General features: G+C 53.5%; 6 protein-coding genes across 6 annotated transcripts; 3 read left to right on the forward strand and 3 right to left on the reverse strand.

Annotated features, from left to right (window-relative positions):
• Nucleotides 1–1,479: 1,479 nt before the first annotated feature.
• Nucleotides 1,480–2,713, forward strand: BDZ99DRAFT_456572 (uncharacterized protein). The gene has a single exon (XM_033718488.1). It carries the CDS (start codon nt 1,497–1,499, stop codon nt 2,364–2,366), a length of 870 nt encoding a protein of 289 aa, XP_033583720.1. The 5' UTR covers nt 1,480–1,496; the 3' UTR covers nt 2,367–2,713.
• A 179-nt stretch (nt 2,714–2,892) lies between these two features.
• Nucleotides 2,893–4,324, reverse strand: BDZ99DRAFT_528680 (uncharacterized protein; the record flags this gene model as incomplete). Its single annotated transcript, XM_033726390.1, has 5 exons — nt 2,893–3,369; nt 3,429–3,496; nt 3,550–3,917; nt 3,983–4,087; nt 4,169–4,324. The coding sequence occupies 5 exons, from the start codon at nt 4,322–4,324 to the stop codon at nt 2,912–2,914; spliced, it is 1,155 nt and encodes a 384-aa protein (XP_033583721.1). The 3' UTR covers nt 2,893–2,911.
• A 776-nt stretch (nt 4,325–5,100) lies between these two features.
• On the forward strand, nt 5,101–6,937 carry BDZ99DRAFT_528682 (amino acid transporter; the record flags this gene model as incomplete). Its single annotated transcript, XM_033726391.1, has 6 exons — nt 5,101–5,220; nt 5,287–5,471; nt 5,529–5,628; nt 5,678–6,047; nt 6,098–6,447; nt 6,503–6,937. 6 exons carry the CDS (start codon nt 5,101–5,103, stop codon nt 6,935–6,937), a joined length of 1,560 nt encoding a protein of 519 aa, XP_033583722.1.
• Nucleotides 6,938–7,596: 659 nt separating this feature from the next.
• On the reverse strand, nt 7,597–10,118 carry BDZ99DRAFT_430350 (benzoate 4-monooxygenase cytochrome P450). The gene is made up of 4 exons (XM_033717246.1): nt 9,740–10,118; nt 9,543–9,689; nt 9,046–9,494; nt 7,597–8,997 (listed from the first exon to the last, which is right to left on the reverse strand). The coding sequence occupies exons 1-4, from the start codon at nt 9,747–9,749 to the stop codon at nt 8,065–8,067; spliced, it is 1,539 nt and encodes a 512-aa protein (XP_033583723.1). The 5' UTR covers nt 9,750–10,118; the 3' UTR covers nt 7,597–8,064.
• A 1,764-nt stretch (nt 10,119–11,882) lies between these two features.
• Nucleotides 11,883–13,462, forward strand: BDZ99DRAFT_513038 (uncharacterized protein; the record flags this gene model as incomplete). Its single annotated transcript, XM_033724671.1, has 3 exons — nt 11,883–12,401; nt 12,450–12,727; nt 12,790–13,462. 3 exons carry the CDS (start codon nt 11,883–11,885, stop codon nt 13,460–13,462), a joined length of 1,470 nt encoding a protein of 489 aa, XP_033583724.1.
• A 710-nt stretch (nt 13,463–14,172) lies between these two features.
• On the reverse strand, nt 14,173–15,849 carry BDZ99DRAFT_469861 (uncharacterized protein; the record flags this gene model as incomplete). The annotated part of the gene is made up of 3 exons (XM_033721593.1): nt 14,173–14,809; nt 14,860–15,104; nt 15,157–15,849. 3 exons carry the CDS (start codon nt 15,847–15,849, stop codon nt 14,173–14,175), a joined length of 1,575 nt encoding a protein of 524 aa, XP_033583725.1.
• Between the last annotated feature and the right edge of the window lie 654 nt (nt 15,850–16,503).

Raw genomic sequence — 16,503 nt, forward strand, 5'->3', positions numbered from 1 at the left:
TGAACGCACGCCTTACTTCGGCGATAACAATAAGGATGAACATCACACCGATTTGGGGAACTCATCCGAGCCTCTTCCAGTGTTTTCATACCATCTAAGACTTCCTATCAGGGCTAGACACAATATCGACCCAGGAAGTCACTTTTCAACGACACAGCTGCCTGACAGTACGAGTCAAGAACTACGTACGAACAGCTGTTCCGACAAGCCTCGATCCCAACGCACTCTTAAGATTCCGGAACAAATGAGGTCAAGGCAGAGGGTCTTGGACGATGCGACCGAATGCTTCAACTATTTTGTAGATAAGCTCGATTTCGTCCAGGACCCATCCTTCGTCAACAGGTTCTTCCGACAGTGGGATGCCTTTCTTCAAGTCCTACGATTCAAAATGTAAGCTACCATGTTCGATATCTTGATCTTCGTTAATCTGGTCCTGTAAACAGTGAAGATAAAGTCGCCGTCCATGCGTTCTCTCACGCACTGGATCGCCTGGATCAAGTCACTCGCCCGTTGGTCCAACGTACCTATCGTTTCGATACTTCAGCCCATGCATCAGCACCCCCGCAAAGCTTCGAACTTCCAAGAGTCGGAGTTCAGAATGCTTCAGACCCTAATGCTTTCCTCCGCTTAGCCCTCCACAGGAGCCCCGGTCCAGGTGCCGCATTTCCGCGTGGAAGAGGTGTCCAAACAGATATCGACTTTGCCAGACAACGAGCAGGCTGTCAAAGTCAATCTTCGTCTGAGCAGCTCCCAAAAACTCTTAACAATGTTGATCTGGCTGGCCTCGGCTCCCATTTGGCTCATGATCATATCAAGCAGGCGGCCCCTGGGGGGTCATCAACCATCCCGCCTATAGCTACAAAGCCTGCAGAGTCTGGACCGTCTGGGAAATCCGGACAGGCCGGAATCGGGGTTTCGAGCCAAGGAAGCTTCGGCAAACGCCCTCGAAGAATCGAACGTGAAGATTCCGAAGGTGAAGACGACGGCACACCGAAGAAGCTGAAAGGTCTCCCGTCGAAAACAGTTGATATTGAGAAACCAACTCTCGCTTGCCCGGTGCACAAGTACGAACTGCTGGAAAATGTTCAGCAGGACAAGCGCGATTGTATGAGTGGGTTCACAGCGAAGAATATGTCGGAATTACGACGACATCTTAAGTCTCACACGACTTACCTTGCAAAGTTCGGACTTATCCTTAAGTACTGCAAGCAATGCAAGGCACTGGTAGTACACCAGACGGAGTGGGACGAAACACACCAGCGATCCCAATGCCGTGGCAGCCCGCAGCCCAAGGGTGAAAAAGTCCTTGTCCATTGGAAGGACCTTTACGTCAGGCTTTACCCACATGTGAACCGAATACCAGACCCACGTAAGTCGAAAGTCCTGCAACTCAAGGCGATTTTAGGAAGCCTGTCATGCTAATATCGGCTCTAGGCAATGGATTTACGAATGTCAAACCGCATGTCCCTCAGGCCTTGCCACAAGACCAACCACTGATGGCTCCCATAGCTGCCTCCCATACAGAAGACCAAGATCAAGCTGCGCTCCTCCAACAAAAGTTACAGCCCGAAGCGGTAGTCTCACAACGTAGCGATTACGCCCCTAGATCAGGTCTACGATCCCAACTATTTTCAACCCTTGGATACGATCAAGACCCTCATGATGATGAGTACACTCTAGATGACGACACGCTATGGGCTATCGAAGAGCAAAGCCCACGCGCTCCAGCCATTCAAGGTACTAGCAAGATGTCAACGAGTGAAGGCTCAAATCAAGCCATACAGTTGCCGAGCCAGGATACCTTGACAAACGCTGCTCTCGTTGCTATTCGCCATTTCAAGGACGCTTTTCTTCAATTTACGGAACCTCTTCTACAAGCGGATCTGGAAGAATTCACACACGATGTGTGGCACGAATTCTACAACCTTCTCCGGTCACAAGAAGCAATAGCAAAAGACGCCTACCCTAGTACTGTCTCATCTGGAGAGCGTATTGACTTCAGTTTTACGCGAGATTTCGAGACAGTCGCAAATAGACTTCTAGCATCGCAACAGTTTTTCACTACTGACCGTTTGAATGGGTTCGTCCGTGGTTACGGGCGACGCTGGCAACGAGTTCAACAGGCAAATGGCCAGGCACCAATTGCTCCACCGCCAACGACGTTTGCTCAATATGTCACCGCGCAAGGAGACAGTTTCTACGATGTTCTCCCAGGGTCGGGTGTGGACCCAGCGAATCAATATGCCATCACCCGGGGCGACTTCTACGATTCTGCCCAAGGGTCGGGGTCGGATCCTACGAATCCAAATGACGCTTCGGATAAAGAGCCTCAGGAGACAATCGATCCTGCACTAAGGTATGTCTGATCTGGAGTCAGATCTGGTGGTAAAAGCACCCAATATTGTTCACGGCGCTTTTGGTTGGAATCATTTCACGTGTTTTGATTTTACGATTGTTCCTGTATTGGATGATCACGATATATCCTTATGCCAATCTCATATTTCAGTGGTGGGAAGACTCCAAACCCGGTTTGAGGCGCCCCGGCGAACGTATGTACTTTTCATCTTGTTCATATTTCCGGGAATGGACCAAATTGCCCCACCAGTGTCACAGCGACAAAAGAGATGTACACACTGATACCTCGAGCTACCGAGTCCTGCATTTCCCCACTCTGCGCCATATTTGTGGCTGCAAGACTTTTGCATTCCTAGGAGCACCTATCTACAAAGCTGCCTGGAAAGAGAGCCATCTATTTGATCTCAGTCATATGAACGACACGGCCAGCAACGCCATTCCATATTCTCCTCACTCTTCGATTGCTCATAAAAGCCGTCTAAGTCTCCCAAAAGTACACATTTCAAATCCCTTTTCACCCTCTCATAACCCCGGACCAAAGGCCTTCACAGCCCCATCACACCCTCCTCCTTCCCCCTCCCTCGACACTCTCCCCACCCCTATAATCCGGATTACTCTCATAATCCACCGAAATTTCCCGTGTCTGCATGACCACATTCCGCTTCAAGCTGCTCGTGCTCCCGTCCTCATCCACCTCATCCCGCTGGCCCCTCCCCTGCCCCTCGCCCCCCTCGTTCGTCGTGCACGTCGTCGTCACCCCGCCCCGGTGGATGGGCGTCAGCTTCAGCGAGAGGCCGCTGTTGGAGGACTTTGAGTTCTTGCCGCCCGAGCGCGAGAAGTAGGAGCGCTGGCGCGAGCCGGCGCCCGACGACTCGATCTGGTCTTCGGTCAGGCGCGTGCCCATTTGGCCGGTTTGCAGGTCCGCGAGAAAGCGGTGCACGTTGGGGATGCCGGCGGTGAGGATGGAGAGGTTCATGGTCACGGCGGCGAGGATGGCGGGCGCGACGGCCTTGACTTGGGGGTTCTGTTAGCTGGTGTGTTGTGTAAAGGGGACTGGTAGTAGTGGGGCTTACAGGTGAAGTCGGTGGAGTTCAGATAAGAGCCTAGGACGACGCATTCGCCGATTGAGGTGGCGCAGACACTAGATTGTTAGGGTCTATCATTTTTGTAGTAGTAGGGGGTATGGGGGCTTACCTCAGTCGAGAAGCAAAGATGGTGCTGACGATGGTGCGCTCTCGTTTCGACATCTGTAGCTTCCATATCACGGGTAGGAAAAACGTCGAGATGATAGCATCCGTAATGATGTTCAAGACGATCACCACGTAGTAAAGATTACCTCCCGCCGTGCATTTCGACTTGCTGAAGACCCATGGGCTGGGGAAGCCGCACTGGAAAGCGACTGTGAGGACAGAGAACAGAACCCAGAACGCAGTCAGCCCATGGATGATATAGCATTGCTGCCTCGTCGTCTTCTTGTTGTCAAGCTTCGAAATCAAGATAACAACTGAGGCTTTCGAGAGCCCTTGAACAGCAATGGAGAGCAGTTGCGATATGTAGAGGAACTACCAACGTTAAGTGATTGCAGGATGCGGGAAGGATCACGATGCCGTGCAGACTCTCCACTCACCTTGAAGTAAGCATCGACTTGCGACGCTGACAGCTCGTTAATGTGATGGCCGAGGCCCTTTTGTACAGCACGATCGACAACGATGCTCTGTGCGAGGCCTATGATCTGTTGTGGGTCGCGACGATCTGATCAGCACGAATCGTTCATTGTTCTGTGCAGACGTGCTCAACAGGAAAGATAACGTACATTTGCACACAGAAAGAGCCAGTCGCCGAGTTTGAAGCCTTGTCTCCGCCGGAACGTGGTGTAGAATCTGGCAATGGCAAAGGCGAGGGTGGTGATGATCAGTGAGTACGACACGGCCACGACGACTGCACCCGGCTTGTGACGAGGGTTGGACATTGTCGTACAGAACAGAACACAGAAAAGACAGCAGAGAAGGCAGGCAAGGAGGCAACTGAAGCTCGATTTCAAACAGAGTCAACTGTGCAGCTAAAGCAAGGGTCTACCTGACGATATATTGTCTGCGATGCTGGCGCCTTCATGTTTTGCAACTGCGTCGGGGCTTAGAACGAGGCGTCATGTAAATGCCCTCCTGGCTGGGCTGTCCCTGGTCGGATTGCTCGTTCCTTAACGCGGCTGGACGCCTCTCTGGTTGGGGAGAGCCAAGCAAATGTGCAGTTGCATCCCACCGGCGGTGCACAGGCATGGACATTCACAGTGATGCTGGCGCGAGTCAGATCTCGCGTCGACCTGCAGCTCGTATTGGTTCGGGCGGTACGGCAAGGATCGCCTCTCCCGGGGGTTTGGGCACTGGCGGGTCGGGGCCTGGACGGGAGCTGGTCCAGCACCTGCCATGCATGTGGGTTCTCGTTTCCGCCAAAAGGACTGCTCAGAGCTGGTGGCTTCGCCCAGTGCCTCCGTGTAGTGTGATAAGCCACCACGGGCATGGGTTCCAGCATGCGCCTGAGATTGGGGAAGAATAGGTGCGGCCGCCTTTATTTACTTTTCTTTCCCCATATCTCCCGGATTCCCAGTGCACCACTGCCCACTGCACCGGGAATTGTGTGACCTGTGGACCATTTCACGTCGACCTTTCTGCCCATCCATTCTTCTTTCTCTTGCAGCTCGTTACCCAATTGGCGAAGTACTTCATTTTATAGCGTATTGCTTCCATCATGGTTCTCGACGACAAGAACATCGAACTGTCCGTCCATGAGGGCGCCAGTGGTATGACCGATGAGATTCCCAGAGGAACGGGGAACTCTGGGAGCGTTGGCCAGAACCGTGAGCTTGATGTGTGTACTCCGTTGAATCCTTCGATCCACCCGCTCCAATGCAATCAATCACTGACTGAACTCTAGAGGTACATTACTCTGAAGCCTGCCGTTGCCTTCGGCCTCACTGTTCTGTCTACTTGGGAAGGTATTGGCATCACCTTCGGTGCCGGGTTACTGAATGGCGGGCCTACCTCCTTGGTCTACGGGCTCGTCATGGCCACAATTGGGTCCCTCAGCATTGCTCTCAGTCTAGGAGAAATGGCCTCAATGTAAGAAGCTGCTGTTACCGCTGCAGAATTCAGAAAAGCTCACTGACACCACCATAGTACCCCAGTGGTCGGAGCCCAGTATCGATGGTCAGGTCTATACGCCCCCCACGGTATCATGACACCTGCGTTCTGGAGTTTGATCCAAGGATGGTTGACCGTAAGCTTCCCCGTCCAAATGAAAAACCACACGTATTGACATCCTCCAGACCTTTGCCTGGATCGCTCTGTGCGCGGGAGGCTCCTACGTTAATGCGTCAATGACCCAAGGCTTGATAGGGCTGAACAACCCAACCTACATCCCCAAGCTGTGGCACGTCACACTGCTCATGTGGGCGTTCATCTCAGTGACAGTCGTTCTGAACCTCTACGCGCGAAAGGTGCTTGTCGTGATTGAGATGTTCGGTGGAATCGTTCACTTTGCCTTCTTCATTGCCACAGTCGTAACGCTCGCGGTCATGGGCTCGCCCAGCTCCGCAGAGTATGTCTTTACCTCCTCTTCCTATGGTTTGAGTGGCTGGGAGAATCAGGGCGTTCAGTGGTGCATTGGGCTACTTACCAGTACCTCCCTTCTTACCGGTTTGTGTATCCAAAGCTGCAGAGATACCCTCGTACTGACCTCTGGCTAGGATTCGACGGAGTGCTGCATTTGAGTAACGAGATGAAGGATGCCCCAAAGAAAGTCCCTACTAGCATGGCCCTCGGTGTCATCATCAACGGAATCCTGGCTTTCGGCTTCATCCTGACCCTCCTCTTCTTCATCGGCGACCCAATGGAGGCTCTCCTGTCTCCAACGGGCTACCCCGTCATCCAGATCTACCTAAACGCCACGGGCTCCTTGGCTGGCGCAACCACGCTGACCTGCTTCATCATCATCCCCTCAGTGATCTGCAACTTCAGCGTGTACGCCTCCGTGACGCGGCTTGTATGGGCCTTTGCTCGCGACAAAGGCCTGCCCTTCTCCTCCTACTTTGCCTATGTAAGTCTTCGCACACACGTCTCGTACCTGCAGCCGGTTATCTCATCACACTCAGGTCCACCCAACCCTCCGCATGCCTACCCGCGCCCTCGGCCTGGTGGCTACCATCTGCGCACTGATCGGCTTGATCACGGTCGGCAACACGTCCGCCTTTTACGCTGTCATCTCCCTGGGCGCCATCGCGCTCTACATCTCCTACATTGTGCCCATCTTCCTCTTCCTGCTACGCAAAATCCAAGGCGAGCACCCGCACTACGGGCCCTTCAGCCTCGGGAAGTTCGGCCTCGCCATCAATATCTACGCCGTGATATGGTGTCTCTTCTGCATCGTCTGGCTGCCATTCCCATCCGTGGTCCCCGTCACAGCGGCGAACTTCAACTACGCGGGGCCGATTATGCTGTTTGTTATCTTCCTTGCACTGTGTGACTGGTTCACTAGCGGCCACAAGCGGTTCACTATCCCAACAGACCCGGATAAGGTGCAGGATTGAGCACGGGAAATCACTATGAGATGGGTGGCCGCTCGTCTCGCACGCACATAGCTCTTGTAATTCGCACATTTTTCCCAACGTCAGCGGACGGGGCTGGCGGGCGTCAGATTCACTGTTTCGTCCCCGGTCTCGCAAGGTAGATCTTCAGTCCATTAGCACAAAGTGATAGAAAAGCAAAAACACATAATCAAGAAGTGATTTCGTCACCCACCGAATCAATCACACAAACCTCCCCGGAACTCAGCTCAACTCATCCTCCTGCATCTCCCACCTACCTAGTGCTGCAGCCCAATCCCATGCAACGCCGGAAACGGTCAGTGCAGCGAGCACAGAGCCCCAGCCCGTGATTCGCAAATGCTACGATTCGTCAATGCGACGGCTAAGCAGCGCAGGGCTCCCCCTGCGCCTCCCGACTTCCCGAGCCGCGACCCTCGAGCCACTCAGACGGCGGGGCGGTAAGCACATCGCGGTCGAACCACTGTGCTGGGAATCATGGTGTGTGGCGGTCTCGTCTCAGCTGGCTCTCCCAGCACAGCGACCCTCGGAACCTCGAGTCCACATCCCACGCGCTTCGCCCCGCTTCGCGTGTGCCGGAGCCTTGGCGTTGCGGGCGCCAGTGATGACGGCGGCAGTCCCGACCCAGGTCCTCGTTTGAGATTTCCAAACGGTGCCGGGAGGACCCGTGCTCAGAAGTCGCTGAGCCCGTGCGTGCCGTGTGTGTGTGACGCGAGTGTGATGGAGAATGATGATAAATTCAGTGAGCCGCGGAATGTAGCATCAGGACGGGATCATGGGTCGAGGGAAAGTGTTGATGTGATGTGGATGCATAGTCTGTATGCAGATCGTGGGATGCCTGAAAACTTTACTCTGTGCTCGGGGCGAGACCGTTTGATCGCTCGAATCCTTCCATTGATGCCCGAAGAATAGAGGTGGTGACCTGCAAGCCGCTGCAGAGTAGGCAGTATATACGCGAGACGTTTCGATGCATGATACTCCTTCCCTCATCTTCTATAGTAAATCTACCCAGTTGCTTGGATCACGCTGGTATGCCATTACTCCGTATGTCGTCAGTGTAAGAGATGAGTACGAATTGCGAGTGCATGCGCGTACTCCAACTCTGTCCATCTTCAGCGTTGCGCAAGCTTGAATTCCACCATAGGCCCACTGCGTATGACGCCCATCACATCAACAATCTGATACTCATCCACCCTCTTCCTGCCCTCCTCCAAATCTGGATTGCCCTCCCCCTCCGTTTCGCCCTCTGCCTGCCTAATGTCATACTTCAGCAGCACGTGCGCAAGGGTAATCTTGTACTCCACATATGCCAGCGTCTTGCCAATGCAACCCCTGATTCCAAGACTAAAAGGGCAGAATGCGTGATTCGTTAACGCAACACTTTCAGCGCTCACGCCGGCGGCCTCGTTCACAATCCATCGTTCGGGGTTGAACGACCACGGGTCCGGGTAGCAGTCTGGGTTGTGGTGGATGGCATAGGCTGGAACACCGACGACGGTGCCAGCAGGGATTTGCTCGCCGTCGATCGTGATGCCGCCGGGCATGACTTCGCGGGGCACGTGGCTGGGCTTTGGGGGACAGCGGCGCATTGTTTCGTCCATGACACCGTGAAGATAGGCAAGACTGTCGAGTTTTTTGCCGGCTTTGATCTCATCGGCAGATTTGAAGGCTGCGCGGACTTCGGCGGTAGCTTTAGCGAGGGCCAATGGGTTGTGCACGAGGTAGAAAAAAGATGCGGCAAGCGAAGTAGCAACTGTGTCGGAGCCAGCTGCGAGGTAAAGCACGCTGTCTGCGAGCAGTTCTTCTGGGGTTGGTCTGAGTCCTGTCTTTGGGTCCTCGGCATTTAACAGGTATTGCATCATGTCTTTCCGAGGGGCGTTTGCCTTCTCCTTATCTGCTCTCTCTTGTTCGATTTTGAACTGGAGTTGTGTGGCAGCGTAGTTGACGAGACGGATGTTGTCCGTCACTGATTGGCCACCAACGTATTCCATGAGTTTGCTGTTCATGATAGGCGCAAGAAGCCACGCTCCGGGGAGAAATGGGAACTACGTTCTGTAAGCTGTGGTATCGAGAACAAAGCAGAGAAGGCTTACGTAGTACATGTACTTGCTAGCAGAACTGATGGCTGTGGGGATGTATCTGTTCTCTTCCGAATCCAAGCAGTTGAACCGCCTTCCAAATGCTAGATCACCCATGATGTCAAAACCAAGCCATGTGCACCACCGAGCCATATCTTTCTTCTCGCTCCACTTCTTTTCGTCGTTTGGTGCTAGTTTCTCACAGAATCGCGCAACGTTCTCTTGAATGAAGGGTTCCGAATTCCGAAGTGCTTCTGTGGAGAAGGAGTGCGAGATGAACCGCCTTCTCACAGCGTGCTTCTTCTTGTCAATCTCGGTGGCAGCGCTGAAGGCTCCTGAGCCGGCGTCAATGGTTCTATACCACTCGGATTTGCGCACGTTCGTCTTTTGCCCGCCGTAGATCACATTGAGCGCGGTCTCAGTGTTGTAAGATAGCATATTGGGTCCAATTCGCACCACGGAGCCTAACGAGATTAGTTTTGAACAAAACGGGGTTCACTACCGGTGCGTACCATATTTCTCGTGATCTTGCAAGTGATAAATATGGCGATTTCCACCAATGCATTGGAAAATCAAAGGCCAGTTGGAGAGTTTGTATGAAAGCGGTCCGGGGTATTTTGCCAGAGGATGGAGCGTAACCCGATAAATCGATACGATTGTGAACTGAAGTCATTGTCAATTTGTAGGTTCTTATGGCAATTGCTTCATTTGACAAACATATGCTACGATCAGCACCGCGAAATACAGACATAAGGCAGAGATCGGCGTGTGTAACAGGGCTGAGAATCCAGACCCGATGAGTGAGAGAGGCTCCATGCTGATCAGTGTCAAATCTGAGAACTGAAGCCGTGCTCAACGTCTTCGATGAAGTCGCAATTGAGGTTTCGCAATCCACAAGTCTCGCTGAATACCGGCGATTCCACGATCGCCAGGCCTCCCGAGGTTACCTCATCACCAAGGATTCCATGATGGCTCCTGCACAGGTCGCAAGATAGCAGCCGTTGCCAACGCCATGCCCTTCTGAGGAGACACCGCAACGTGGTCCGGGGTTTTCGTGCGGGGATGCGGGACCTGGAAATTTGCGGTTTCTCGTTATGCAGTGCAGCTTCCGCGCACGTTCCAGAGAGAATGCATTTGCAGGCGTCCTGGGAAACGAGGTGCAGCTCGCTCGCTCACCCTTCCCGTGGAGTACCTCTGGTTGCAGAATCAGCATGCGGACCCCTGCTGACACAGATAGTGAACTTCTCGTGAGCATGGGACGTCCCATAGTGATGACAAACGCCTTCGAAGGTGCCTTGACGGTGATGTGGTTGCAGCTTGTACGGGATGCACGGGCTGAGCGCCACAGGACCGGCCCGTGTGAGGCTGAACAAATTCCAGGCAAAACGCGGCTCTTGAAAATAATGAGACAGAAGCGAGCCCAAGGAAAAGCAAAAAGCAGCCGACTCCCGAAACAGTGAGCCGTGCAGTAGTCGACCAGGGGGGGAAAACACCAACCACAGGGATACCACTGCAGTCCTTGCGATCGTCAAGACGCCCTGCAAAATCGACAACATGGAGCATGATGGGCACCAGGAGCTCCGCGAGTTCTGGACGGCGTAGATCGATAGGCTCGAGGGTCGCTGGCGATCTGGTTGTCGCCAAAATTGGGCCCAGAAGCAATCCAACCTGGCTGTGATCACTTGGTCTCGATCTGCAATCCGTAGTCAACGTCTACATGGCTGAGGGGCGTTCAGCCATCTGTCTCACGGCCTCGGTACCTCAAGTCGCTTCCATAGTTGGTAAGACGATTATGCATAGTTCCCAAGCTGTCACTGAAGGCTTATCACTCTTGTCACTCGCTAAAGTCTGGGTCGTGTCAATGTGGTGCCGCTTCGTCGACAGTGAAGGGATTCAAGGGTCCAGGCGGTCCCTAACGAGTCACGATGGATTGAATATTACAACAGTATTTTCAGTCGTTTCTCGGTCACATGACCAGATTTGGCCAATCAGATCCGGAGCCGCTATCAAAACTTGGTCATGTGACCGAGAAACGACTGAAAATACTGTGGCAGCCCCATAGGCATGAATAAGAGATCAGACTTACTGCAAGGAGCAATATGGTCCACCCTGTGGAGATAATCTCGATCCTTCGCCAACGGCTCCGTGCTATGGCCATTCGTGGCGGGAATCGCGACTCTAATCCTTTCAGCACAGTCTGAGTCGCTGCATGCTCTCGACAATCAAGACCACTTATGGAAAGCATTCGTGGATTTGCATGCCATCGTGTATCAAGTAAACCATTGAAAGCTAAGACTCCTTGCAGCTGCTCCACGGTGCCTAATTTACGAGCAGGCCAACTAGTAAAGATCGCTTGGCGATGTGAAAGTTCGGAGCTTCGGAAGAGAGTACAAAGGTACCATGGCTGATAGGCGTGCTCTCTGGTTGTATTGCCGTTGCAAATTTTCAAAATGATAGTGGGCGGGCGAGGTTAGTGCGATAGAACGCGAAAGACTGTGACCATCCGCGACTGAGAGCTGACAACGGGTGTACCAACTCGCAGAAGAGGCAACGACCTCAATTGAGTGCGAATTGCAAGCTTATGCAAAGCCAAGGCGTCCTTTCTTCTCCTACTGCTTTCAAGGATTTATCTGCATCGTTGCTACAAAGGTAAAAGAGTACAGGTCGACCACCCCTTTGTCCTCCATACCTCCCCACACCTAGTCGCACCTCGCACCTCCACAACAAAGAATTCTAGATGGGAACATGGTCGTCAAACAGGCACAAGCGGACTCTGTTCTGTGTCTTGATATCCACTTTAAGAGGGATTTGATTTGTGAAACTACAACACCAAAACACTGTCTCCCATTATTATGGCCACATCGACGCCCATATCACCCTCCATCCTCACCGAAAAGACTACGCGAATCTCCTCTTGGCTCGAACAGCTCCCGCCAATGCCCCCCACAAACGAACACTGGCTAAAACGCAAGCGCACCAGCTCAGAGCCCATAGTTGTACACCAGCTTACCACCATGTCCGCGGATCGCGATGTCAGCCCCAGCAAGCGCCAGCGGCGGAACACAGATGACTTGCTTCCAGGGCAGAGCGCATCGGCCGTCGGGTCGAATGCCCGCCCGCTCACCTCGGGCAATTCCAACACCTTCAGTCCACCCGGCAGTAGCGTAGGCGCCTCGACGCCACGACACAGAAATAGCCCATCGCGCGAGACAATTGCGGCGCTGAGAGTTGCATCGCCTCCGATCACGACGGAGCCGCTGAACGGGGTGGAGTCGGAACCTCCTGTGCGGGTGATGGCCGTGGTAGCGCGACTCGAGGACGGGCTGGATCAGGGCTGGATCAGGGCTGGATACCCGGATGGCTCGAGGTGCGTATCAGCGTGTAGTCGTCTACCGCTAAAGCTGGCTAACCTGTCACAGAACGCAATTAAAGCTGATACAGACATCGGCTTCCAAAGATTTACGCCTGCCGCCTTCAGCAAGACTGCCACGCGCGACCTCTCTGACCCCGATCTCGACCCCGCCGTCCGTGCCGAGTTGGAATACACACTAAAGAAGGTGAGGAAGGTATTCAGGAAGGCGCTCCATTGCCAGACGAGGGGCCGCGACGAGAATGCGTGGTGCGACGACGTGGTTAGGCCGATGGTGAAGCTGGCGATCCGGCTGGACGCCAAGGGCAAACTCTGTGTCCAGAGCGTGTACTTTTACCCCACCCGACCTACTTGAAAACACTGGCAAGCTAACGCGTTTGATATGGCAGGCAATCCCAGAACATCGAACCCGAGTTCCTCTCGCGCGCGGCCGCCGCCGATGCATCCGGCAAGCAGCGCGCCCTTGACCAAAAGGCCGATTACACCCTCTCCTACTCGCACGACGCATCGCCTTTCGTATCTCTATACGCACGCCTTCTCCAGCACGGAAATCAGTGTGTTAGCCATACAACCGACGCCTTCACCGAGACCACGGCCGTCTTCTCCGGCATTGAGGTTAAGCCCTCTAACGGCGTCAAGCTCGAGGCCGAATACCAGCTTAGCATATGGATGGCGGCGAGTCTGCGCAAGAAGGCGAAGCTGGGACGACGCGCGGGCCTACCTGACACTACCTGCCTTGTAGAGCCGGGCTTCACTGTTGTAGGACATGAGCTGTATTTTTATATCGCATATCTGGAATCTGAGAATGGCGAAGCGGTGCGCATCCTGCAGTTTGGCAATGCTGCAACAAGTAGTGTCTCGGGCGTTTTCAAACAGCTAAGGATGTGGCGGAACGTCGTCGAATATGGCCTTGACGAGGGGCCGGACGGTTTCTGGGGTGGGTTCCTGAAGTTGGTGTTGGAGAAATTAGCGATTGGTGATGATGGGAATACGGCGAAGAAGGGGGGCGCGAATAGCAAGGGAACCGACGGAGGGTCTGCGAATCTAGATAAGGGCCTTTAGATAGGGATTGGAGCGTCGCACGTTCTTGTCTAACATACTCTTTTGCTGTTAAGATAGTCTTGATCTATACAGTTGCTAGCGAATGGGGCTTTACCCCAAACGTGGCCGCAACACGGATTCTACCCTCCCCCCCTAACAAGATGCCCCGCACCTACTAAAGATGCCCCCGCACTTACTAAAGATACCACCGTAGATACTAATATAGTACGCGGAGCAAATACCGAAATAGTAGATAAAGATAGTCCAGATCTACATACACTTCTCGCAAGCCTGAAAATCGAGAGGGAAGCTGGAAGAGCTAGAGAGAAGAAGCTGGTGAAAAAGCTCCCTAGGATGAGACCTAATCGCTACTGTCGTTCCTGCTAACGTCGGGTCGAGGCCTCTACAAACGAGAACTGCGCTACATGTGGTCATGAGCGGTGCCCTATGTCTCGTAAGTAGTCGCTCTTAGGTTGTATTTGCGGTTGCGTAATATCTTATAGAGACATGTAGAAACATAAATGAATGGGAATAAATATGCAATATCAGGAGCAAAAATAAAGGAAGGGAACGCAACGACGGAGGCACGACGTTTGCAAGCTTAGGAGGCCGGACCGGAATAACGTTAACGCGCCTCGGCACTAGAAATCCGGCAGCTTCGCACAGTGAATGTATTTCCGCTGCTTGCTCCTCACAGACGGGTCAAAGTTGAAAGTACTATATTCCACTTATTAATTTCGCCCAACAGCCGCCGCGGCCTTCTTCTCATAGACGCCAAGAACCTCGCGTTCAAACCACTCTAGATACACGGTCCGGCCCCAATCTACAATGCAACACAAATTAGCATATAAACGACACATGCTGAGCCAAGTATCCGTGCTCCCCAGCGTCACTTGGCCAATAACGCTAAGTCTGAGCGTCCCCTCAGTGTCATTTGCATTCAGATCCGCTTCCACAAGCTGATTTCCAGTTAGCCTTCTTTCTATTGTCGCAACCACAGCATACAACCGCCAGTAATCGCCCTCAATCTCCACGGCTAGCGCCGGCATCCCGATATCTACTTCTTCGATCTCGCGCTTAATAAACTCGGCGGCGACCCAAGCAGCCAACTGGATCACCGGATCGGTGCCGCCATATGTGCGCTTAACCTCGATGCTGAGGAGTAGCGGGTTTTGGTGGATGAAGGTCGAGGCCTGGTTAATGGCCTTGGAGGGTTCGTCAGTTTTTGCTTGCGCGGTACAGAGGGCGGCTTTAGTCATGTGGTGTAGCTGTAGGCCGATGGCGAGGTCGATCTTTTTATCAAGATCTTTGAAACGGGTGGGCAGCGTGCTCCCGGGCACGCATTCAGGGGACATTTCGATTGTGCGGCTACACACATTAGTAAAACAGTAAAGGCGCAAGAAAGGCACGAGACGTACATGTCAAAGACGCCAATTTTATCGTTGGCGGTGGGCGAGGTACGCGATGCAAATGCCAGCAGCTCAAGTGAATTTAGGATCGGCTGGATGACCTTGGCAATCCACTGACATTCTGGCGCTGCGCATTCCCGGCATTCCTCTGCCTGCCCCAGTGCCATGTCCAGGGTGCGCTCGATGGCCTGCTGATTACGTTCGTCGGCGGCGGCGAAAAAGGGGTTGCGGGGGAGGGTGGTGATGGTACATTGCTGCGAAGCATGTTAGCGACAGGCGCGAAGCGTATAGCATACAGCGGCATACCTCACATTGCTCCCACAACTTAGCTACCGCAGCTGGCAGATCGACCCCATACTCCTCCTGCGCCTTCCGCCTGCTACCGATGACGTTGATAGGCGGGTCGAGGTGTTGGAGATTCTCTCTCTTGAGGATAGGGCCCCGCTTTGATGGCGACGACGAACGGCTGCGGCTACGCCGGGTCGAGGAGGATATGGTGGATGAAGCAGACAGGACAGGGCCAGGCAGTTTCAGGGGAATCCGCTGGGGCTGCGCCGGCTCCACGATCGCAGTACCAACGTTGGACTCATTGGGCCAGGTGTCTTTGTTAGCAAAGCTCGCAGGTGTTGTTGTTTGGCGCATAGGCAGGTCAGCGAGGCGGTTGGAGCGACGGGTGCCTTCAATGCCGCGAGCTTTAGGCGCCGCCTTTCCCCTTGCGCCCCTTTCTTGATTGTTACTGCTATCCACTTCGACCATTTTCTGATTGTGGCGGATTTCACCCAGAATGCGGCGGCGTTTGCGCAGGCCGGTAGGATGAGGATGGTGGTCGTGGGCGAGGGATACACTATCGGGAGGCGGGGTCGAGTCGCACCCCGACAGCCAGGCGGCGATGTCGGACCGTGACTGCTGGGCGGGAGCATGCTGTAGACGATCAAGCGCGTCGGCGCGCATCCTTCGTCTCTTTAGGGGGGCAATTGATGCAATTGGGGGACTTGTCATGGCGTGTGGAGAGTGTAAAGTTGTGCGGTGAGGGGAAGAATCGTGAAGTCGCGAGATGTGTAGTGTTGTTTACGTGGGTGGGGATGGGAACGGGCCAACGTTGCTCCGCCAATGCTTAGTTATATGATATCATAGCAGAATCCATCAAATTATATAATAGTGTCGCGCGGCTCTAGCACAGAATGGAAAAGATTCAATCAATATTTATGCCAATAGATCTATATCCTATAATAGTATCTATAGTAGTAGGACGAGCTTAATTACCACCCCCCTATTCTCTCCGCATCACCCCCCTTTTCTCTTCCTGCCACCCCCCCTACATCTAGCCTAGCGCCGGCCCGTATTAATGTTGTTCCACCAATCATATCCACTCACTATTTGTGCTCAATAAGGAATTTACATCAACTGCGCACTCGTAATGCATTAACACCACGTCCTCTACATCACCACCCTCACCGCCATGCCGCTCCGGCCGCCCCCCTGGGGCCGCCATGCATCCGTAGATGAGGGCATGAAGTCCGTCAACAATTGGGCAAAGAAGGAAGGATACGCGATCGTCAAATACAACAATAAAATGGACAAGCGCACTCCACCTCAGGTGCGGAAGGTGCTTGTTCATTGCGATTGTGCGGGTATATACAAGCCGGCCAACAG

The sequence above is a fragment of the Mytilinidion resinicola genome, assembly GCF_010093595.1.
Source record: "Mytilinidion resinicola strain CBS 304.34 unplaced genomic scaffold BDZ99scaffold_1, whole genome shotgun sequence".
NCBI classification, from domain to species: domain Eukaryota; kingdom Fungi; phylum Ascomycota; class Dothideomycetes; order Mytilinidiales; family Mytilinidiaceae; genus Mytilinidion; species Mytilinidion resinicola.

Bases quoted from the DNA above. Each gene is read 5' to 3' on its own strand.
- BDZ99DRAFT_456572 (XM_033718488.1), top strand. From the start codon at position 1,497: ATGGCTCCCATAGCTGCCTCCCATACAGAAGACCAAGATCAAGCTGCG.
- BDZ99DRAFT_430350 (XM_033717246.1), bottom strand. The intron at 9,495-9,542 runs GTACGCACCGGT...TAATCTCGTTAG, and splicing joins GCAAGATCACGAGAAATATG to GCTCCGTGGTGCGAATTGGA. The intron at 8,998-9,045 runs GTAAGCCTTCTC...TACAGAACGTAG, and splicing joins CTAGCAAGTACATGTACTAC to TTCCCATTTCTCCCCGGAGC.